We start from the raw sequence: 25,663 nt of genomic DNA, 5'->3' as shown, positions 1-25,663 counted from the left end.
CAGATATTGGTTGGAACGTTATTGCTCCGACAAATTATTGCAGCTCCTGCATTAACACCGAGATTATGGAATACTTAACGTAATTTCCATATTATTTATGTTTATACACTAAACTTTAGATATAAGATGATAAGCCAACATTATGATTGCTTGCAACAAACATGTTTATCTATTAATTACACACAACCGATATTATATTCGGTCTCGATATCATTATCTTTGTGATTATGTGCATACGTGATAGCTGATAAGAGTTATCAAATGACCGCAGTCCGCAGTGGCGCAGACCGAGAACAGCTGTCGATCACCTGTTCAGCTTTTGTTAGAGAACCATGAAATTGTACATTCTGCTATCTCGATCCGTCAAACTTTAATAGATTTTCAACCTTATCATTTTGCATTACTGTTGAAAATCGGTTCGTTGTTGCTCCAACAACAATGCGGTACAAGAACAATGTCATGAACGTACATAACAGAAATCAGGAATAATGTGTAATTTCTATCTGCGTCAGGCCAATATACCGGCCGAGGCAGACCAAGGCATTATGAGGATCGTAAAACGAAAATACTGGAGTAATTTGAAACAGATCCAAAATGAAAATTCATTCATGCTCTCATTAAATATTATTGCGTTTAGAAACCTGGTATTCAAGTACATACATAGGGCAAAATAAATTGAGTGTGTGAATAAAATATGCTAATTATTTCATATAGGTCAAATAACAAGCATATTTTATTACGTTTCTAAGTGCTATGTGTGCGTATGCAGGGGCCACGTGGTCATGTTCCTAACATAAAATATGTGATAGATGTGTTTTTGAAATAAGAAGTAGTTTAAAATTCATTGGATACGTTTAAATTTATAACACAATACGCATACCCATGCGTTCGTAAAATCTTCTGACTCATTCCGAACATTTCCATTTAGCAAATGGAACGTAATGATGCTTATTCTAAAAAGTGTAGAGGGCAAAATGTTTGACGTGTAAAACATTATAATAATTAATGTAAATGTATATAAACTTACCTGTATGTTTGTCTACTATGTTGATGTAATTATAAATGACGCTATATTGTCCAGTAATTACGTATATTAATGATAGGGCTACAATAAATAATTTGTTACAATTTTGGTTTAACATTTCATGCAATGCTACACACAACAATACACACTAAAGCATTCGAATTATTTAGGGCATCAGTCACAATGTACGTGTTAGGTTAGTCGTCATTTGTTTCGCAACAAACGTAAAAAGTATTTGCCAACGGCTATCACGATTATAATCACTGCACACATAATCACAAGATGCGGGGATGCTGGTCCAGGGGACTCACCAGCGCTGCTCGTGCTCTTTTCACTGTCTTTAGCCGTAAACCGCACAAACTCTTGCAGGTGACTCGGTAACTTTTTAACGTCCTTCTCCTCACCACCTTCGATCACTTTAATTTTATGTTCTATCACTTTAGGCTCTTTGTACACGTTGTTAGATTCGCGTTCGTCTTCAGTTTCGGGGTCTTTGATACCTAGTTTATCCCACCGTTCCCTAGCTTTAGATATAAACTCTTTTTCGATTCTATTGTTGACTTTAGCGTCAAGAATATCAAGAGCTGGCATGCTTTTGGAAACCGTTATGTGATTAGTAGAAGATGGAGTATTGGTGATTTTAATGACTTTATGTTGCCGTCTTTCCTCACGTTCTGCCATTTGAGATACGTATTCTGAGTACATTTTTTCGCGAAGTAATTCTTCCTGGCTACTGCTGAATACCGAAGACAACTTTCCTTTCTTAGGTTCAGATCCATGGGATGTCATAACTACATCTTTTTTACGCGATATAGAATAGTTATTTGAATCTTTTATTCTTTCATCAATAACTTCCTTTTCTGATATCAAAGGTGCTCTAGGCCCAGGTGATTTTTGCATCTGAGGAATATTACTTTTTAATGCTTCAAGACGTTGTATTTCAGCTTCAACTTCCTTTTCTTTTTTACGGATGTATTCCATTTGTTGTTCACATAAATCTTTCGGGAGTGAAGGTCTTCTCGGACTTTTATAGTCGTTTATCTCGTCTCTTTTGTCGGTAAAGAAACGATGCATATTTTGTATCGAAGAGACATCACTCTCAATTTCTTTATTCAAGTTTCCAGTAGAGTAATGGAAGAATTTTCTTTCACTCTTCATTGACCGCATGGAGCTATCAGTAAAATCAGAACTTTCGTCACTTTCATAAAATGATGAGGAATACTTTTTAGGTCGTGGAGGTGGAATTGGCTTGAATGAGAAGTCTCTGTTTGCAAATCGGTCATGATTACTTTTCATGAATGTCGTAGATGTCGTAGTAGTACGTTTCCTTTGAATATCGTCTGTGCTGCTGTTTAATCTTTGGTTCAGAGAGTTGATATTATTCGTGAGAGTAGGATCGCGAATCAAAGCCAACAAGCGGCTTCCAGTCTGAGATTTAAATGGTATAACTGGGGTACTATCGACATCACTTTCTTCTCTCTCCTTATCACTTTTGTATTGTTCATTATAACCACGACGATCGACGAATTTTCTGTGCATGTCAACAAGATGGCTTGCTTCATCTTTCGTTATCACAGTATTCGTTTTTTCCATTAACATTTTTTGTGAAGGGGAAAGACAAACGTACACTGGTTCCGTTTTTGTAGGTACACCAGTCCAGTGTTCTTCTTCTTGAGACGTTTTCCTTAATGAGGACCGACGAGGTTTAACAGGTGGAGGTACGGGATCTTTTGTTTTAACTGGTATAGTTATCGTGTCAATTGATGACACGTCAGGTAACCGATAATGTGGCATCTTGTCAGTGTCTGGTTTTTTATCTATTACGTTTGCCGGAGCTCCGTAAAGTGCAATATTCTGTAAACGTTCGGATACAGATGCTAATTCTTCAAGTATTTTCTTCCCATAAGGCAATGTGGCTATGTTTCTGACACATAAATCTCTCAATTTTAATGGTTCTTTTGTGTCATCGTCAGCTATGGTCTTATTTTGACGTGGGGCTCCTGTAACACATTCAAATACATCTTTGACATGACTGGCAGTTGAAGACACTTGTTCTGTGTTTGTCTTGTTATTCGTGGTAGTTTCATCATGCGTCATGCTAACAATGTCATTTAGGGAAGAATAATTAGGGTTATATTTTGCCGTGCATTGAGAGGAGTCCACACTGCTCGAGGAATCCTGGCGTGAAAATGTTTCTTTTGCATTCTCATTTGTTTCCTCCGATTCAGAAACCACTTCCTTAATCAAGTTATTTATTGCATCATTAAATTCGCATTTTATGAGTTTCGATTCTAACTCGTATTTGTTTTGCTTTGCTTGCATTTTGTTATCATCTTTATTTATAGGCTCTTCGATGTCTTTGACGTATAAGTTAGTTTTAATATTATCCGTTGATAAAACTACGATTTCATGGGAATTTTGACTAGATATATTTTCTACAATATTCTTACTTTGTTCAGAAGTCTTTTCACTTTCTAGCCTTAAGTTACGATCATTGTCTGTTTTATTTGTACTAGTAATAACTTCTACGTCATTTTTCTTGGCATCTTGTTCCAAGGCTACTTTTATTATGTGTTCATTAGATTTTGTTTCATTACGAACAAGTTGTTGGGAGTTTTCTTTTATTTCCTTATCATAAGTAACTTCTACAATTCTTTCGGTAGTCCTTTTTTCAGGTACAATTTTTTCTATATTTACACTTGTGTCATTTTCTACTTGTACCTTTATTATACGCTCGGCATTTGTATTTTTCTTTTCTATCTCATCACTAACCTTTTCATTAGGGATAATTTGAATAGGTATTTCTATTGTTTTCCCAGTGTTGGTATCTTGTTTATTGTTATCAGTGTTTGAAATAAATGTTTTCTTAAGGAAATTTTCTGTGTCGGTAACTTCTATTGTTGGTGTAATCATACGTACTGATGCATCAGTATCAACACCATCATCATCATCCTCACCAATTTCGTGAAGCGAACTTGTACTACTGGATGTATCTGTTAAGTAAACAACCTCAGCACCAGTCATTTTCTCAACAGTTTTCATAGTCCAATCACCTCTGGCTTCACTTACTTCAGGTTCTTTAATTTTAGCACCTACTAAGAGACACTCTTGAGGTACTAGTTTTCCAAAAGATTTCTTGTGAACAGCAGTAGACATCATTTTCTTCTGTTTAGTTAATTTGTTTTTATTGTCTTCAAAGACATCGTCTTCCAGATCCTCAACATCACTCCTTTTGTCACTAAGATAAGATTGACGTCTCGAGGTCATAGATGATCCACTACTACCTTCTTCATCAATAACGTCCAACATTCTTGGAGGGCCTAACCTGTGTAGGAAAAAGTCATCAGCCATTGCTTTTTTGCGTAACCTGTGTTTAATTTCTTGATTTATTATTTCTTCGATTTCAGTTTTTATTTCTACAGAGTTAACACCATCTGGTTGGGTTGCTAAGTTAAGAGTATTCAAATAATTTCTCAAAGATTTTTCTTCATCAGGTGTCAAAGATTTTGTTTGTTCACATTGCGCCACAGTAAGAGGGATTGAGGTAACTGATAAAGTTCCCGTAACAAGTTCTTTCGGTTGTTTTACATCAACTTCGTTAAGTTCTGCAGCATTCTCCCATTCTACATCAGAATCAACATGAGTGACTATTACATTTTGAGTATCTATTAAAGCCAATGCATTTTCATTTGAGGGCTCAGCTGTAACATCTTCGGTAACATCAATAATTTTAGTAGCCTCATCATCATCTAAACTTTTACTTTTGCTTGATAATTTGACCTTACTTTTACCATGACGGGATTGGCCAGGAGCTTCTACAACGTAAGCTGAAGCGTCTACGGTATCAACAACAACGCATTTGTCTGTTGGTGAGGGCGGCACATTTTCAACGATTTCATCACTGTTATTATTTAAATCACCATTCAAATTAACTACATCACTTGAAGTACTACCTGACGCGATTTCATTTTCAATCGATGGTTGTAAAATTTCCTGCTTAATTTCCTCCGAAACAACCGACTCATTTTCGACTAAATCTTCTTTGCTATCGGTTTTACTATTACACGATTCACCACTGTCCAATTTCTTTTCATCACTATTATTTTTAATCACTTCGGGCTTATTGTTTTTATTTTTACGTTTGTTTTTATTATTTTTACGGCGCTTCGGTCTTTCAGGCATGTTTAAAAATCGCTACACTGTTATCACTAGCACAACATAATCTTTATCACACAACACACACGATCCATTCACAGACGGCTCCACGCGTCTCGCGACACCGGTATCTATTGCGTAGGAGTGACGATTCCGTCGATATTCGTCTAAACGTATTTAGGGATTTCGCGTCGTTCGTATGTGAAACAAGGGCTCGGTGTAGAGCAACGTGAGATTCGGGTTCGAGGTTAACGAATGTGATTTTCTTTTCGGCGAGCGGTCGCCGGCCGCGGCAGTCATGCACTCGCACGGCGATTTACTGATAATTATAAATGGGTTGAAGTGCGAGAGCGCGGGCCGTGGACTTTATTTTTACGCGGAGACGTGTACGCTCGTGGTGCGCGCGCGACTCTACACAGCGAAGGGAGCCGGCTCGCCGCCGCCCGCTACCAATACTGTCCGACTGTATTATCATCGAGCGCACTTCAAAACGTATATTGCTAATTAATATTGCACACACGCATCTTACCATTTTAGGGAGGAATAACGGGGAAGGAACTCGAAAACACAATGGCTTCTATTACTTATTAGGATCGGATAGGACGCAAACATAATTCTAAGTTGTATTCATTAAGCAATAAAACAGTTTGGTGAGTTTGGTTATTTGTTTGTGATGATTCAGTGTGTCGTGTTGTGGTTTTATTGCGAAGATACTGAGTGCTATGTAGGTAGTAGGTGCAGATGTCGAGAATAATATTTAACCAGATGCAGTCTCATTGTCCGTTGCTATTCTATTAATATTTATAACAAAAAATAGTGATTATTGGAATTAAATTGTACAATGTGGTTATAGAAGTATGTTTATTTATAACCAATCAGTAGGATGCTTACAAAAAACACCTACTATATAAAAACTTTGTAAAACCATTGTATCAAAGAGGAAATCACGACCTTCGCCGGTGTATTGTGTATTGTAACTGAAAACCTTTATAAAAATACAGTTTACAATTTGATAAAGCCTAATTATGATGAAAACTGATCGATGGTAACCATTTTATCTGTTCACCTTGAGGTAACAATAAAAATCATATAGGTATAACTATTATTTTAATTTAGTGAACTAAATATTGTTTTTAAATAATATTTAGTTTAATAGGTTAAGAAACGTATAAATAATCTTATGAAAGAATGTTATCATTTAAGATAATTTATTATCTAATCTTTAATAGTTCATTAGGAACAGATTAGGAACAAAAAATATTAGTGTAATAAATATGAACAAATATACAAACATCTAATATATTACTAGGCAATTAGGCGTGGTTTTTATACAACGCTTCACATCAAATTTGAATCAATTTTCGACCTAATTATCTTGCATTAAAGTTAGAAATCTATTGAAGAATATAGTCAATTAAGAGTAGCTGGATCTGTACCTAATCTAACTGTAAAACAATTAAGATAATTTCAATTCTTTTGACATTGAATATTGAACAAAGTCAATGGATTGCAACGCCGGTTTACGGAACAATTCCCGACTTAAAATCTAGATAGAAATAGAAAAACTAATGACAAATGCAGTGATGTGCATCCAAGGATTTGTTTGAAAAACTAATATAATGCAGAAACAATAGAGTATTTAATCCTAAAATCTGTAAAGAAAGTCTATATTAGTAGACATGACTGTGCCTAGTAGAAAACGACTCTTGATTTTGTTAGATAGAATTTTGAAATCGCAACATCCATAAATCCAGATAACAAATCCAACATCTAAATATGAACGAAGAGTAAAGCATTCAAGGATACTATAGCATTAACGGAGCCGAAGGATACAAAAAAGTTATTCGAGATGTTTGGGAGATGGTTCGTCATTCACGCTGAAACTACTAAACGAATTTTGATGGAAATTTGGTATGAGCTGACTTGGACGAAATGATATTTTTTATCCCACGGGAATGCGGGTGAAGCCGACAGGAGCTAGTAATTAAATATTTCTCAAAAATAACAGAGAGTCTGAAATAATACTCGGTGTATATATCAATAGCTTCACCTCCTATTACACTCATAACTAAATGTTACATTGGTGCACGTCTACCTATCCTTTCGAGGATTAAAAAACATTGACGAAATGACGTCATGTAAATCAATTTAATCAATATACCACATGAAGATAAGTAATTACTCCTCTTTCGAAATTATTACAGTTTCGCATTACATAAATTATTTTAATTTAAAGCAGTTTTATATTACAGCATTATATTGGACTCTATTACGTGCTGTTATGTGCCACCCACGATAGCAAAATGCGGACATATTTAATACGTATACATAACATTATAAGTATATAGAAACTAAACAGTTCTATCTGTTTGTGCCATGTACTGGGCACAAACCCAGACTCCGTGCTACTACTGAGAAACATTTGAAAAACCGAAAAAAACTCATTAATACTTTGCTCGACCCGAGAATCGAACCAATTTAGGATTATAAAAAAATTAATAAACAAACTTCCTTTAGAATAATTTAATTCTATCCATGACTTTGTCTGCACGACCTCCGAAGAAGACTAATGTTAAAAGTAAAGGAACTAAAATTTCAAACAAAAAAATCTCTTATTGTATAATACAAAAGACTTCCTATACGTAAACATTTTCTAAGAAAACAAACTGAGAGTCACAGTTATCGGTAAACAGTATTCAAGACGGGAAAAGCCACAACCGTCATTTAGTATAATAATAAAAAATCAGTGTACGTAACAACAATTTAAGTCAAGACGGGATATTACGCGTTAGGTAATAGGTTAGGTAGCCTAGCCTGGATCTAGACAATCTAGACTTGCAGGTCACATGGACTGATTGACCACTTCCACTAGCGCAACGTTATTACAGCCAATCTACGTGCACTATCTACGTATAGGTACTTATAGTCAGTTTTTCCTGAGACAACAAATCGAATGATCGAGAAAGTTAGAAGAAAAGTTAAAATGTATAATATTTGTTTCGTACTTTTCCTCGAAAACGACAGTAATTCGTGTCAATTATATGAATTTTGAAAATTAAGTTTATGTTGTACATACACTTATTTAATTATAGCTAAACTTTCAAGAATAAAAACCAAAACAAATAGAACCTAGAAATACTGCAAAACGCAACCTTTACTAATAAAAAATATATAAACAGAACAAACTATATACAGGAGACACATAACATTTTCTCTTACGATAAACTGGGAGGTTCCTGCGATGCACGTACGTATAGAAAATGCAATGGCTTGCAAAATATACTTGGAGAATAAAAGACAATTCTTGGAAGCAGAGAATACTTCAGTGATAGTAAGGTGGAGATAACGAGATGGTTTCCAGTACAACTGAGAGTGTTTTCTCTATATTATATAGATATAGTTTTCTACATATTATGTTCAATGTTATACTAAGTCCTAAGATACATTTATATGTTTGTAGTTTGCAAAGTACTACGCGGAATTTCTTTGAGTTTAAGTGTTTAGCAGCCTTCGCTAATTAAGTTATGAATGTGATGTTATAAGAAATGTTATTATTTATTGTTATTGTAATGTTTGAATACTTACTACCGCACATTCCTTAGTAACTATTTTGTATCGAAAACAATTGCTAAGGACTGGGTTAGGTAATCATTAATTGACTCGGAGTGCCTGATAAGACTAATAGAGCTATAGGTAAAGAGTTTGACTCTCCTTTTCGCCTCGCCCAAGGCGGGATATGTCATTGGATGATTTTTCCCCCGTCGATGAAACATGTCGAGACATCTACCTATTGACAGTTCTAGTTTATAAAGATTTTAAAACGAAGAATTGTTTTACTATTCCTTTAATAAATGTGTTGATTAATTAATATTCTCAAACATGGAATGAGACTCTCAATTAAGTGCTTCATTAATTTAATAGTCTACCATTAGGTAGACTATTAATTATTACTATTAAGTAGCATTCTATAAATATTGATATTATCATTAGTGTTAAGCCACAGTATGAATCATAACCACTAATAACGTAGCTTATTCAAATAACACTGACGCTACAAATCGCACATAAGAACATTACTTTTTCGCAATATTAACACTAAAAGTAGGTACCTACAGAATATATTTGTTTACAAACATGTCGAAGGAAAAGCAAGCAAAATCTCGTGTCATTTTCAATTTAAAACATCCTTTCAACACAAGAAAATAAAACCCTACTTTAAAAGGGTTTTTAAAACACCTTCGAAAATAAAAATCTGCAACTCGTCCTTTCTTGGTACTAAAAACAAATCCTTATATAATTATAGACAGCGCATCAACCTATACAAAAACGTAAAATTTCATTAATAGATTTTCTATCATACTTATTTGGAACTAGCTTTTGCCCGCGACTTCGTTCGCGTGGAATAGTGACTTCCGGCAAATTTTTGGTTTTAACCACATAGTTCCCGATCTCGCGGGATCTCTTCAAAAATGAGATGTGGAAGATTTATTTATTTTATTTATTTATTTATTTATTTATTATTACACACACAAGTTAACATTACAGGTTTTAGGACCCAATGCGATAACAAGGTATTATAAAATCCAGTCACACCTTCTACCAAATTAAACTTATACATTAATTTTAATAAACTAATCCAAACTATTACAGAGATAAAAACAAAAACAAACATAATAATTAACCAAACAAAATAGAAATATCCATCTATAATGTCTATCTATAACACAAATTATATAGTAGAATCTTTGTGAATTCACTCTGTTGATGTAAAAATATCTATTTGCTCGTGCACTACATTTATATTACGGATAGCTCGCGTGACTGCGGCTTTCGCCAGTAAGTTTGTCCTAGCCACCGGAACCGCCAACAGAGGCGGACGCCGCCGCCTCCCTACGTAGTTATCAGGTACTGCCTAGCGATGTGTGATGGTAGATATTCCAGGGAACTCTTTAAAAATCAACATAATGAGCTCTGCGTTTGAATTTAATAGATGTATACTCACTTAGGGCATTGAAAAAATAGTTTAAAAACGGACTTAAACTAACTTAAAACTAAAGAAAGCTACGAATTACGAATTTATAACAATTAAAAAAGAAACTATATTACAACCTATCCTCTATGCTATAATAACCAAGCTTAAACTAAATAATTTAAAAGAAACGACTTAAATCTAATCTAATTAATTTATAAATTAGACTTACAATTTTATTAAAAAAACTAACTACAGTAACTACTAATAATCGATATCAAACTAAACCTACGTTAAATAGTTTAACCAAAAAACCAGGAAAACCCAACAAATAAACTTATTAATTGACAAATACAACGAAACCAATTTAGAATATACGAAACAGCAGGACCACTACAGACAAATAATCATACGACTGATAATACACTTTTTCTACGATAGTACCGAAGCGCTCGGCCGATACAGTCAATTTGAACCAGTAGTTTAAGAATGACAACTTGTTAAAGTTTCTAAATTTTGTCACTCACTGACTCACCGATCATCAAAAGTCCAAGGCACTTCTAGCAGACTTAGAAGCTTCATATTTGGAATACATATAGAGTTTAGTGTCTTAATCATGGGAAAACTTAAATATTTTGTAATTTCGGTCCAGTTTTCCAAATACACCAACTGCATCAATAACTTTGTAATCCCATATATATATGGGATTACAAAGTTATTTATGCAGTTGGTGGTTGGTGGTGGTTATAAATTTAATAGGTGTAGATAGGTACCTACCATATGAGGCAAGGGAGGGGGTATAGGGTGGGTAAGGGTGTGTTTAGCCCATGAAACTGAACAACATTATTACTTGTAAAATGGTCGACGTAATGAAAAACACATGATTGGACATGTCTTGAAGTACGAAAATCTAATAAAACAATATATTAAAATGGAAGACTACATATAAAAATAAGAAAATATCATAAGACCTTTAACAAAATTCGTTAGAAGTAGATGGTATCAAAAAGAAAGGCTCTACAAAAAGAAGTGAGATCCCATCAAAAACATCCTGTAAAAAACCCAAGTCTCGCAGCTCAGTCTTTCTACCGTCAAAAGTTGTGAGATCCATGTAATACCAAGTCGGTTAATCTATTTAGTGTCTACTTGAAGGACCTTCTGTCTTAAGTTATTACATAAGTTATTATCATGCCAATATTAAAAATATTTAACGTTTTAAACAAATAGATCGACTTGGACATCGCATGAAAACAAAATGAATATTACAATATTATATTAGATTCTTTAGTCTCTCGCGCCTCACGCGATTGAAACTCTCGTTCCTGTTGGTCGCTGGCCCGTCGTGCTGTGTAGTGTGATACATACTTATAATCAAATCATGAACCGAAGTCGTGTAACGATCGACATAGAATTATCTATACTCCTGAGCTGCGAGACTTGGGTTTTTTACAGGATGTTTTTGATGGGATACACATTTTCTACAATAGTACCGAAGCGCTCGGCCGATACCCAACCAAATAATTGTAACAAAACCATAGCGCAATCTATTTCGATCCCAACGCCATCTATCGAGGATAAAGACAACTTGGATTATTTGGACAACTTGTTCGGGCATTTTCTTTGTACTAAAAGTTTAATTATATTGATATAATTTTTTTCATAGCTTTTTACTATTTGTTAACTTTTTTTCGATGAATTAAAACAATAACATGAACCGAAGTCGTGTAACGATCGACATAGAATTATCTATACTAAGAGCGTTAATTTATTATTTTTTGATTTTTGAAATAAAAATATATCACCATTGCGCGATCAACGCTATCTATCTACGGAGTATAGGAACAGCCCGACATTGTTCAATTCCGTACTATAAGTACGAAATTGAACAATAGATGGCGCTGTATGTCCGGACTTTATTTTATTTTTTTTATTTTTATTTTATTTTATTTTATTTTATTTTATTTTATTTTATTTTATTTTTATTTTTATTTTATTTTATTTTATTTTATTTTATTTTTATTTTTATTTTTATTTTTATTTTTATTTTTATTTTTATTTTTATTTTTATTTTTTTTTTTATTTTAATTTTAATTTTAATTTTAATTTTAATTTTAATTTTAATTTTAATTTTAATTTTAATTTTAATTTTAATTTTAATTTTTATTTTAATTTTAATTTTAATTTTAATTTTAATTTTAATTTTAATTTTAATTTTAATTTTAATTTTAATTTTAATTTTAATTTTAATTTTAATTTTAATTTTAATTTTAATTTTAATTTTAATTTTAATTTTAATTTTAATTTTAATTTTAATTTTAATTTTAATTTTAATTTTAATTTTAATTTTAATTTTAATTTTAATTTTAATTTTAATTTTAATTTTAATTTTAATTTTAATTTTAATTTTAATTTTAATTTTAATTTTAATTTTAATTTTAATTTTAATTTTAATTTTAATTTTAATTTTAATTTTAATTTTAATTTTAATTTTAATTTTAATTTTAATTTTAATTTTAATTTTAATTTTAATTTTAATTTTAATTTTAATTTTAATTTTAATTTTAATTTTAATTTTAATTTTAATTTTAATTTTAATTTTAATTTTAATTTTAATTTTAATTTTTATTTTTATTTTTATTTTTATTTTTTTTTTTTTTTTTTTATTTTTATTTTATTATTTTATTTTTATTTTATTTTTATTTTATTTTTATTTTATTTTTATTTTATTTTTATTTTATTTTTATTTTATTTTTATTTTATTTTTATTTTATTTTTATTTTATTTTTATTTTATTTTTATTTTATTTTTATTTTATTTTTATTTTATTTTTATTTTATTTTTATTTTATTTTTATTTTATTTTTATTTTATTTTTATTTTATTTTTATTTTATTTTTATTTTATTTTTATTTTATTTTTATTTTATTTTTATTTTATTTTTATTTTATTTTTATTTTATTTTTATTTTATTTTTATTTTATTTTTATTTTATTTTTATTTTATTTTTATTTTATTTTTATTTTATTTTTATTTTATTTTTATTTTATTTTTATTTTATTTTTATTTTATTTTTATTTTATTTTTATTTTATTTTTATTTTATTTTTATTTTATTTTTATTTTATTTTTATTTTATTTTTATTTTATTTTTATTTTATTTTATTTTTATTTTATTTTTATTTTATTTTTATTTTATTTTTATTTTATTTTTATTTTATTTTTATTTTATTTTTATTTTATTTTTATTTTATTTTTATTTTATTTTTATTTTATTTTTATTTTATTTTTATTTTATTTTTATTTTATTTTATTTTTATTTTATTTTTATTTTATTTTTATTTTATTTTTATTTTAATTTTATTTTATTTTTATTTTTATTTTTTTTTTATTTTTATTTTATTTTTTGATTTTTGAAATAAAAATATGTCCTTTCTAATATAAGGTTCTAAACTATATCTGTACCAAATTTCAACCAAATCCGTCAAATAGTTGCGGAGATTAATGGTATAAGCATAGAATGTTCGACGTGATTCTTTAATTTGACATAACTTTTTTATTTATGAACCGATTGACATGAAACAAACACTAAATGTAAATTTAAGCATCCCACAATATATTCGTGAAAACCGCATCCAACTCGGATCAGCCGTTTCTGAGATTAGCGCGCACAGACGAACAGACAAACAGACAAACAGACAAAAAAAAAAGTTAATTACATTTTTGGGTTCGACATCGACATAACAATAACCCCTGCTATTTTTTTTATTTTTATTTTCAATGTACAGGCAGCACTTTTCTACGATTTTATTATATGTATAGATAGAGTGGATAATCGATTGTCAGTTTTAAGGTAACTTGATCTGCCGTTGTCTTTACATAACATACAGTATATTATCGTACATAATACACGAGTAAATAACAAGTAAATAGATGATGTAAACATTTACTTTAATCGATGACGAGATACATGAGATGGTGAAATAAGAAGCTGTTGTTACCTTATTTGAGTGCAGTTTGATGATCAGATGATTACTATGCAAATTAAACATATGGTTGTTTGTTTATATTTGTGGTGACCATGTCATGGCCGCAACCTTTTGATTTTTGCAATATTTTGATGTCAAATTAACAGGTTACGAAATCCGCCATTTATATTCTGATAATGTTTCGATTTTTGTTGGGTACACTCGAACAAGTCGAAGTCAAACTCAAATCATTTATTCCAATTAAACCATAAACACTAAGGTGCTTTTGAAACGTTAACAAAGAAAGAAATAAACAATAGTCTGTCAGTCTGTTCGTCAGTTAAGCTAGGTGCAATACATATTAAACTATGCATAACCTGTATAAACTGACCATCGAATGTGCTTTTTACTACTAATCGAAAAAATGTTAATACAGCGGGATGTTTGTTTTTTTTTGGGTTTTTCCCTGTTACAGTTTTATAGGTTTTTCCATTGAACGTATGTTTACGTGATGCCAGAAATACTGCATTTCATGAATTTGTTTTGTTTGTATATTACATGGACACGACATGCAATTTGAGTAGGTAGCTACTTTATTAAAATAAACGTTAACCTTGCTTGTCTCCTTTAGAAACGTAAAAGTAAATTAAAATACTCTTTAAATAGTTTTGTTCCATAATTTATTATTTGTTTGTTGCAATTTCATACTACTACTTTTTTTAAGGAAGGAAAATCATCCAATCTCTCTTCTCACACGAAAGCGTTGGTCGAGGCGACAGGGAGGGTAGTTTTAAAGTTCCATTATATTTCAAATCATGGTAGTAAGATATAAGATATTGGTACAACATCATTACCTAGGTAATTTTCCCGAAATAGCACCCAACTATGCCACTGAGTCGTGTCTTTCGATCTCAAATCGCCTAACACCCGCGGTGAGGTAATATCCAATAATAGCTTTTAATAATACTCGGTTAGAGTCTATTTTGTTACAAATATCTGGTACAAAAATGTTGATTTGACGATGACATAAGTGATTCTTGGGTTGAAGAAGAAATAGTAAAAGAATTTGCGTTGTATCATCAAATTATTTAGATGGTGGCCTAGCTAGCAGTAACTCAAAAAATAATGTCTGATTTTGCCATAATGTGCATCTCTGCCTACCCCTTTGATGATAAAAGGCGTGACGTTCCAATGTCTGATTTTGTAAAAGGTACGATTTTGAACTAAAAAAAATAATATAAAGAATCCTAAAAGTAATCAATGGCAGTACACAATCTAGTAATACAATTTTCTACATTATTCCATCTACAATAAGATCTATTTTCCATACACACTTTTACATCTTATTAGGTTCTTTAGGTATAGATGGCCCTACGTACCTACACATTAGAATTCAAAGTCACGTTCCTTAAGAATTGAGAACTTATCTCAATAATTAAACGTGACTCATTAATTATAATCTTACTTGTAATGCTTTAACTCAGCATTTCAGGAAATTATATTTCATTTACTAAAGGCTGTCCAGTCGTTGTTATCAAGACTGCACAGTGTCAGGTTTTGGCTTCATCGAGTCATCGAGTCAGGTAAAAAAACATTTAAACTTTTGTGCTCAAAATTGTATGTTTTTCAGTAAATTTATTAATTAAGGACAGCCTTTGATCATCCACTACTGGTCATCTAATTATTAACGTAAAACTCAAGTCCATTACCAGTAGCAGCGCGACAATCGCCGCGTCGTGTGTCGAGGAATGCTGCTCATGAATATGAGCCTCTAGCAGGACTTGAAACTAGTCGAGTTCCTCGTCAAACAGTTACGTGAGTAAGCCGATAACATAATAATTAATCTTTGTAAACGTCTAGAATCGGTACGTCATCTACTAACCTAGAAGAAAAATAATTAAAATTTCTTTAAAATTTCCGACAGCTTCAATGTTTGTTAAAAATTGTTACATATGATCTATGTTTATTTTAAAAATTTCATGAGTTGATTCCAACAGTTTAGCCGAAGACTGAGTCATGAAGACCTGCATAATAAGACAGAGAGATACAGAGCAAACACATAAAAAAGGCTCTTTTATGTTTCTTATTTTCAAAACGTAACAAAAAATTCAAAACCTTCTTTCAAGTACAAACAATTCAGATTTAATTTTAAAGGTTGTAAGGTCTAAACCAAACGCTGCGTCGTATATGCATGTTTATTTAATTCACTATTTTTCCTTTTGACATCATCCATCGATTGTTCGATAGATTTATATCTTTCTATAAAAGCATTTGCAAATTAAAAACATTATTTATTACAGACTATAAATGGCAAATAGTAAAATGAAATTTCGATAACAAATTCAAATTATGGAGTGAAAGTGATTGGTAGATGACTTCATTATTTTAACAGAAATCGTGTCTTTTATATTTTTTAATAACACAAGGAAATCGAAAGACTATTTATGCTTTATATAATTTGGAAATCGATTTCAAGAACCGATTTTGGCAAACGCATTTGTAAGACTCGGTCTACATCAAAGTACGCACACACACTCAGACATCCTACCTAATTATATTTCATTATACACCAATACATAACATTCCCATAACATTACTTGAAAACGTACGTCATAAATAAAAACGTATTCCCAAACAAAAATGGGTCAGTACGGTCACTCTTATATTAAACGTGTTTAAATCGGGATTTCAGTCTCATTCAAAATACTTGGTTTATTTTCATACGGTATCTAGATCAGCTCACGTATTCAAGTTTAGCTGTCTAAGATTCCATCAATCAATTCGAATATGGCCCATGCCGGATGCGTAAGTTGTAAATCTTGGTGAACAAATAAAAAGCTATGCGTCCTTTTCTTTGGACGAATATTATTTTGCTTTTTCAGGGACTGATTATCAGATTTTATATGGTATGTTCTTTGGGTTCTTGTCGTAAAAGGTCTAGATCCTGTTCGGATTATAATCTAAGTTTATTACATCTTTTTGTCCTAGCATCAATTTTCACCTATGTGGGTGAAATTCAACTTTGATGATAAAGTTATAATTAATCGAAATACGAATGACAATGTATGTTATGACTAATAAAAAATAACCTCCAATTAATAAAGCAACAACAGTTTACCGTCAAAACCAAAACAAATATACCAAATCATATCTACACGAATTCAATTATAGACATCGTGGGTGAGACAAATATGTGAAATGCATTGGCAACACGGCGCAAAACAGCAATGCAACGACCTTCCAAGCTCCAGAAATATCCAAACCGTCCTCAGCTTTCTCCACAATAAACGCTATTCCAATATTTGCCAGAGAGAATGAAATAAACAGTCGGGATCAGAATGCATGACATAATCGCCGCATAGATCCGTGCCAGTGTGCCAAAACGCTGCCGCTAACTCCGGCGCCGCTTTTTTGGCTCCAAGTCAAGAGGTTATAAGGTGAATGTGTCGAGAACCATTCTTCACTGTTACACTTTAAATAAACGTAGCAGCACAACAAGTTACCCTAAACAGTCAAAACTTTTTGATAGATTTTCAACCCTATCACTTGGTCATAAAGTTGAAGAGCCTGGACACTTTTGGATAGCGCTATCGCCCATACATGCTAACCATTTCTAATTAGGCCGCTATTTAAGAGAAACTCCCATACAACAGTTGCAATACGATCCTAAAGTATGTTTGCAACGAACATGTGTTGTATGTATTGTAAAAACAGTTGGGATATGCATCGTGTCTTTCATTACGATGTATTTTAAGCCTATTGCCAAGAACATAATGCAACTGTGTGTGTTTATTAACGTTTGATCTGCTCATCAATTATTGCTGCAAATTACTGGTATTGCAATGAACGGTTCTGCTAAATCTATCGTCTTAATTTATGTTTAGACTTCTTGTGTGTCTAGCAAACAGATTATTCTATAATGACATTCTAATTAATTGCTCGTGTCAATTGCATTTAGATATCATGTATGCATTCTAATAAATGACCTATAGCAATTATAATAGGACACTTTTTCATTTGACAATTCGAATTGCATAGCATCTGTACCAAAATATTCAGGTTTTACCAACGGTGTGCCATGTAAACAGTACCAGACTACGTCCCTGCAAACCATTGTCATTTTACTTGCTAATATAACTGACCTAAGCATAATGTATCCTGTTATCTCGCTCCTTGTATTGTCCTGTATCTTGATAAGACCTAACTTGAGCAAACAATGTACTACTGAATGCTGCAGTGCTAATATACTGAAGATAACCTTGCTGATAAAAATATGTTCATGTCTGTCAGAAATATTGGAATGTCGATTTGATATTGACTTGATAAAAGATAAAAAATCTGCAGTAGGCAAAGTGTATGTGTTATGTAAAATCATCGGTTGCGTCAGTATGACTAATGACGCTTGTCATATCTGGTAATTAGATTCTGAAGTCAATTCCGATAGAGTTTTGTTGCTGCTAAGCGAGAAAATCCTACAAAAGAACAATTAACTGCTAAATTAAAAACGAACTCTGTAAATGTTTTTTAGAAAGCTCCAAGATTTTTTGTCGTGTCCGAGGTTAGGCGTTCACACTTTTTGCGTTTTAAAAACAAAATAACTCGATGTTTTGGTTGTGTGTTGTTCCAAAGTTTCAGGTTACTCAAAAACAATGGGGTTTTTGTTGAAAACAACGGACCATTTAGTAACAAAAAGGCTTTACTCACGTTTCGGTGACGGAGCCGTCGGTGTGTTTGGTGATTTCACAGCCTGCTTCGAGACCACCTCGTCCGCCTTCGTCTCCGCTGTGTAAACAAAAAAGATCACATTACAAATCATTTCCATCAATAGTACTCTCTCGTTACACGGGATTTCGTAATTCAGTACAAGAAGTATTTTCCTCGTACCTCAATTTGAGCAATCGGGATTTGTTCTTCGTATTACATTTTGGTATTTTTGTAGTATTATATTTATATTAGAATTCAAATTCAAATTGTTATTATGTCGCTGGAATTGGCGATCAATTTACACTTCTATGAGCTGAAATAAGATTTATTTCTAGAAATTTACAAAACGATAGCAAAACCTAATTAAACTCCAATTTCATTATAATATCAAAACAGACCATCAAACACCAAAATAAGAACAACCTTGAAAGTTCAAAGTACTAAAATAACTGAGATTGAATCCCAGCAATACATCAAAAGAGTTTAGTCTTGTTTATTTAAACAGGGAAGACATCAGTGGGCTGACTCGTAATCGCACAAAGTATGTATTTGAATAAACGTTTGACACAAAGAACACTATAAAATAAGACGGAGAAGGAAAAACAAAGGCAAATATAAGGTCCTTAGATACGATAAATTATTCGGAAGTAGAAGATCTTGCTTACTTTGTTTACACTTATTTGCCTGACAACCAAGCTTCAAGTCCCAATAATAACACTCACTATTTGTATGAAAAAGATTCAGTCAGATATTGATACTCACATTAGAGGTTACAAAATGTGTAATGGTTTCCTGGTTATGACTATTTCAAAGTATGAGTAATTAGATATAGATACAGTGCAACATGTGATTATGATTCACTGAATATTGGCAAATTAATTAAAAGCACTAAATAACCAACAATCATCAACAAAATCTGGAATTCCATATCAATAAAAAATTAACAATACAAATGCAAATTTAAAATCACACAGCTGAAAAGAATTCACACAAATTCTGTAACTACCTGTTGATATTATCCGAATGAATCATAATGAATGGAGCGTTGGAATCGTTAACGTAAATAACCACCCACGGGTACCAAGAAACAGAAGTCCACTTACCATAATATCGAATAAAGAAAACTGATACGATTAGGAAATGTCATTCGAACAATGAGACGATAACTGTCGAAGATTTAACTGGAGTAGGTGCAGCTGTCGATGCAGTATCAGTTGCTACATTTGCATTGAGAACGAACGGATTAATTTTCGAAACTGTTCCGATAATTCTAAATTTAGCCACAGCACACTGTTATTTATAAGGGGTGTTGTTGTAATCAAAGCACAGCACTTCCCGGCAGTGCGTTACGATTAGCTGACCACTAACTACAGAGTTAAAACTAAATGCGATGCGAGTCGCCCGTTTTGAATCTGGTACCAGGAAATGCATACGATCGGTACATTTGGCACCGAGCTGTGTTCCAACAACCTATTGAAACGATACTTTAAATAAATCACGTCTTTCTAACGTATGTGTGTCCTATTATGAAGATAAACATCGCGCTTGTGCTGGCTGAAAGCGCAAGGGTAAGGGTAGAGTTAAAGTCCAAGGTGAGAACCTGAGCAAATGCTTTATGTCAAAATATGTTTTCTAATTATTATCAAAACAATAAAGGCAATGTTAAATGGATAGTCCGGTCAAATTAGACATTCGGTGCTACATAAATTCGCAACAAGCTGAATTTCGGTACAATTGTTCAAAACACGATTATAAACAATAGCTGAAAGTTCCCCATCATTCCCGTGTGTGGAAAAAAAATTATTCAAGTTTAAATGTCAAAAAAAATTGTTTTTCGCGATTTTCAGCAAAACGGTAAGTTTTATCAGAAAAATACCTCAGACTAAATTGTAGATCATTAAATTATCTATAAAAATATATCAATACTTTTTTCTCACGAGACACCGTTTCGGAGATATCGCAGTGTAAAAAGTTGTAACAGTTGCAATTGTCATAAAATGCACACGTTTCCACGCCACCTATGAGGTAGTGTACTTAGCGCGTTTTTAGGGTTCCGTAGCCAAATGGCAAAAAAGGGAACCCTTATAGATTCATCATGTCACAGCCATTTATTTCCGAAACTGTTGGGTCTACATAGTTGAAACTCTGTAGGTTGATGTATTTCGATAACCGCTATTCGAATTTTGAATAAAAATTCATAAATTTAAAAATTAAAGGGGGCACTCCATACATGGAACTGATTCAAAAAATTTTTTTTTCAGCTAACATATCCCTTATGGGTATCTATGGATAGGTCTTTAAAAAAGAGATTAAGGTTCCTAAAACCATTTTTCGTCGAAATCAACCGTTTGAATGTTAGACGCTTCCAAAGTGGATTAATGAGTGTCGGGGGGACACTCATTTTTCCACTTTGGAACAATGAAGAAAAAAGTATTGATATATTTTTTATAGATAATTTAATGATCTACAATTTTAGTCTGAGGTATTTTTCTGATAAAACTTACCGTTTTGCTGAAAATCGCGAAAATCTCATTTTTTTGACATTTGACCTTGAATAAAAATTTTTCCACACACGGGAATGATGGGGAACTTTCCGCTATTGTTTATAATCGTGTTTTGAACAATTGTACCAAAATTCAGCTTGTTGCGAATTTATGTAATTTCACCCTAATTTTTTGGTCTAATTTGACCGGACTAGGAACTTTGTTGTTACTTTGTGGATTAGATTGACCCGTTAGCCTAGTATGTATTACGCATCATCATAGAGCTTTTATATTCTGACGTAGGTTTAGTACCATGAATCATGTTTGCGTTTAAGCGTGCTTATCTATTAATAACGTACCTAATCGTACGAAACAGGTGTTCCTTACAACTTTGAATACTTTTACAGAAAAAGCCATATAAGGGAGGTTCTATACCAAATATGGTATCCAAAATTACAAAGAAAGAAATGCCAATACTTATCGTAAACAAAGTCAGACGGCTAATAAAATACCCAAATTGAGAATGAGGATAAGAGAATAAGTCGAGGCTATATTTAGTTACGGTTGATCAATGAGGCATATAATTAGATATAAGTACAATATACATACATTTACCAACATACATATACTTAAATCAAAAGCTCATAAGTTTGCGTAAACAATAAGTGTATGTTCACATGACAATAGTTTTTTTAGTGGTGAAACCATGCATTTACTTTTCTCGCCCTGGTTGAGGCGAGAAGGAGTGTTAGACTCTTACTGACTAAAGATCACCCCGTTCCTACTCCTGCTTTTCGAGCCGGAGCAGGAACGGGGTGACCCGCTAGGTAGTCCGCAGATCCGCACCAGGCATCAGCCGTACTGGGCCCCATGTGTGATGGTCTGAAATGGGAAGCGTGTAGCGCGCGTTATCAAATTGCACGCTTAACGCTTATCATGTGGATAACCACTAATGGTAAGCTAACTACCAATTTCAATAACCAATTTTAATCCAAAATCTTTGGATCAATCTTTGTTTTTGACAGAAACTCTATAGAACTAATGTACCTAATGAAGAACGTAATGCCAAAAGTCGATCTTAATCTAAAGATTTTTTTATTGAGATCCTTTATTAAAATTGGCATAAATCAGCTACATTTCTCTTAATTCAGCATTTAAACAGATCTCGACTTAAGCACTTAAGTAAATTCAGCCTTCTTTTAGTAAAAAGAAGGTTGGAAATTAAAGACAAACTTTTTTACTAACCAAAGCTAAATTAATCCAAGTCTTAATGGGTAAACACTAGCTCCTCAGAGCCACTCTGTCTTACTTAAAACTCTTATATTTTAAACGAATCCTTAAGAAGTTAAACTTTCTGTTAAGATTCATTTCGGTTTGAATGGTGCTTCAACACAGAATTAAATGATGGGATCGATCGTGTTCTTTGACGAAGATATTATTTGAGAGATGATGATGGGGTATGGAAATTAAAAATCCATTTAGTCCGCCAAGTAATGAACAAATATTAGCCTCGTATTTTGTTATTTTGTCATACAAGATAACAATACTTCGATAAAACGAATCAAAGTTTAGGAGTGGGAGCATATAGGTACGTCATTTCTACGTATAAACGTACGTGCCGCATCACTGCCTGCTTCGGGGATAAAAGACGTGACGATACACTGAAGATCTTGTAGATTCTACATAGGTAACATATTACATTTTCTTTACGTACTAAATAGTATCGTCGATAAGTAAAATTAACTACCTGAATAGTATAATATAAAATTGCCAAGTAAATTACTGACCTAAGTGTTATAATGAAAGTGTATTGTCGGTGGTCATGATATTATGATTAAAGTAGTGTTTACGTTAATAAATAGTGACGTTAGAATATGTGGGAGTGTTCGTGACCTAGTCTGCTGGTCTTATAAACATACTATGATATATTGTATGGAACGTCACGCCTTTTATCCTCGAAGAGGTAGGCAGAGGTGCACATTACGCCACTGTACAATGTAAACCATTAATGTTATAAGTCCTATGTAATAGGCGGTGATATATTGTATTTTACATATAAATATCAGAACTAATCAGACATATTCTACTGGGTTGTACTTTGTATTCCTGTGGTTCTGCTTACTACCATAGTACAAAAATGTGAGCTTATGTGTGGATGGATATATTTGGAACATCAAAATCAAAGATAAATTTCCATGGAAGTGAAACTTAACTAATAATTTCAAGCAATCAATTTTAATTACCATTGACGAGGGTTCAAATCAATGAAAGAAAATTCAAATCAGAAGACGAACGTTTGTCAACTGTAAACATTGTACAAATTCCTATAGCGAAATCGAAACCGTTTTTTATCATATCGAGCTGAAGAATTTAATAATTTATGAACGTGTCAGTTACAGAGAACATTTCTGATTCAAATCCTTGGAGTTATTTCAATATCCAATCAAAGAGATACCATTAAAATTTCGTGAGCAAATATTTGATTTGATTTATTGAAACTAGCTTAACGAGATGTCAAAGCAAAGTCACCTTAACAGGACGGTTACGAAATACACAACAACAATATGAATAAATCTCCAGCCATAAAATAAACATCCTTTATATTTGCACTACTACTAAAAAAGCTTTATATAAAAAAAATAAACAAACTGAACTTACATAGGCATACAATTCAGCAATCACATATGAAGAGACACAAGCAAGATCACAAGAGAAAAATAAACACAACACTATACATACAAAGTCCGCGACGAGTCTATCGGTCTAATAGACGTATGTATAATTGTACACACACCGGGTCTACTAGACCACACTGGCCTACGGAGGCCAGAGGGCAACTGTGACAGGGCGCGCATTCACAATGGACACTTTCTGTATGTAAATCACAATAAAATACCAGCTTTGTGCTCTGATTGCGACACGCTAAACTAAACACCGAACGTCAAACTATGGTAGCCAGTTTTTTTATAAGCAAATTTTGACTTTATTCCGTACATTATAGGGCCACATAAGGGAATAAGGGGGAATCGAAGGCCAAATGGAGAATGAGGGGATCAACAATGAAGCAACAGCGAGAGAAATGCAACAGGTAACTGATGCAATAAAGCTTTAAAATACTAACTTCAATTGGCGAATAAATCAAGGCAGCGGATTAACAAACAGACTATAAGTCAAAGCTAATTTATGTACAGCTTGACTCTAGTAAATCACACCATGTAATTCCATAATCAGTGAACAATGGCAAGGAGATGTATATCAGTATCAACACGCATAAATAGAGCTTACAGAATGTAACTGATACTTAACAAAAGCGATAGTATCGGATTCAAGTCTAGTGGAGCTCCATGATCGTCTAACAGAGCCCTCTTGTTTATACTTTACGATACGGTAGCTACTGATGCTATGGAATGCTGCTTGTAATACAAGACGAACATTATTTTGATACTACAAACTAAATTGCGATCAAAAAATTTAACACTAAAACTGGAGCATGTTGGCCATGTACCGATCAGTATTAAAAATGAAAGAGCTTTTAATGACTATTAAGATGCAAAGTGCTAAAGAGGTTTAAGGAAGAATTATATCTGTATATCTGTGTTTTCACTTATCTCAAATTAGGCTGTTACTAAATAAAACACGACATACAAAACCAAACCTTAAACGGTCATTGTAAAAGTTAATTTTACAAAGCGCTAACGAGTTTTATCTGTATTTTCCTGAAATTAGGTTCATCACATTAAATGATCATTGTAAAAGTTAATTTTACAAATCTCCTATTCATCACATACACCACCCCACATCGTATCCGTATCGTATACCATGAAGCACATCGTCCATCGAATGCCCATACATATATCGGTGCGTGTTCGCAGTGATTGACATACAATATATTGTCCGATGGCAAGGTGTGGTGGATTGTCAGCCTAATTGTGCGAGACCAAAGTTTAGTTACAACCATCCATCACTCTGATACATGTCTAGCCTATTCAACGCTAACCAAAAACTGGGACACGGAAACGCGAAATAATTTGTCATTGTATACTTCTTGTTTATTAATTGTCTGCGGTCTTCGGTCGTCTACGATTATGTCAGTTTGATTGATAGAAACGGAGCCCTTAAAGTTCTTTAATTTAAAAAAGTTTTGTTAATTTTTTTCGTGTCCTAAAATGGGATGCGTTTAGTTTTTTTTAACATATTATATGTAATTGTATCTAGTTCTTAGGAGTTATTTGATATAAAAATATCATTATCACATTAGCCATAGGAGGTCCACAGCTGAACATAGGCCTTCCCCAATGACTATACAAATATAAACGGTATAAAATGATGCAGAATGCAAGCAGATGGGCAATTATTAATTATTAT

General features: G+C 32.4%; 1 protein-coding gene across 22 annotated transcripts in view; it reads right to left on the bottom strand.

Moving 5' to 3' along the window:
- LOC118268087 (sorbin and SH3 domain-containing protein 1) overlaps nucleotides 1-25,663 on the bottom strand; it is a 208,535-nt gene that overhangs the window by 114,554 nt on the left and 68,318 nt on the right. For 9 of the 22 annotated variants that reach the window (XM_050706556.1, XM_050706565.1, XM_050706552.1 and 6 more), the window contains exon 1: nucleotides 1,336-5,631. In XM_050706556.1, coding sequence (XP_050562513.1) covers nucleotides 1,336-5,206 — 3,871 coding nt within the window. In that variant the 5' untranslated portion in view covers nucleotides 5,207-5,631. Of the gene's footprint in view, nucleotides 1-1,335; nucleotides 5,651-18,815; nucleotides 18,894-25,663 lie in introns of those variants that run through there. The other 13 variants (XM_050706569.1, XM_050706568.1, XM_050706572.1 and 10 more) reach the window with 4 other exon arrangements.

The sequence above is a fragment of the Spodoptera frugiperda genome, chromosome 29 (assembly GCF_023101765.2).
Source record: "Spodoptera frugiperda isolate SF20-4 chromosome 29, AGI-APGP_CSIRO_Sfru_2.0, whole genome shotgun sequence".
NCBI lineage: Eukaryota > Metazoa > Arthropoda > Insecta > Lepidoptera > Noctuidae > Spodoptera > Spodoptera frugiperda.
Note: the sequence above shows the minus strand (reverse complement) of the source record. Positions and strands in the feature narration are given on the sequence as shown.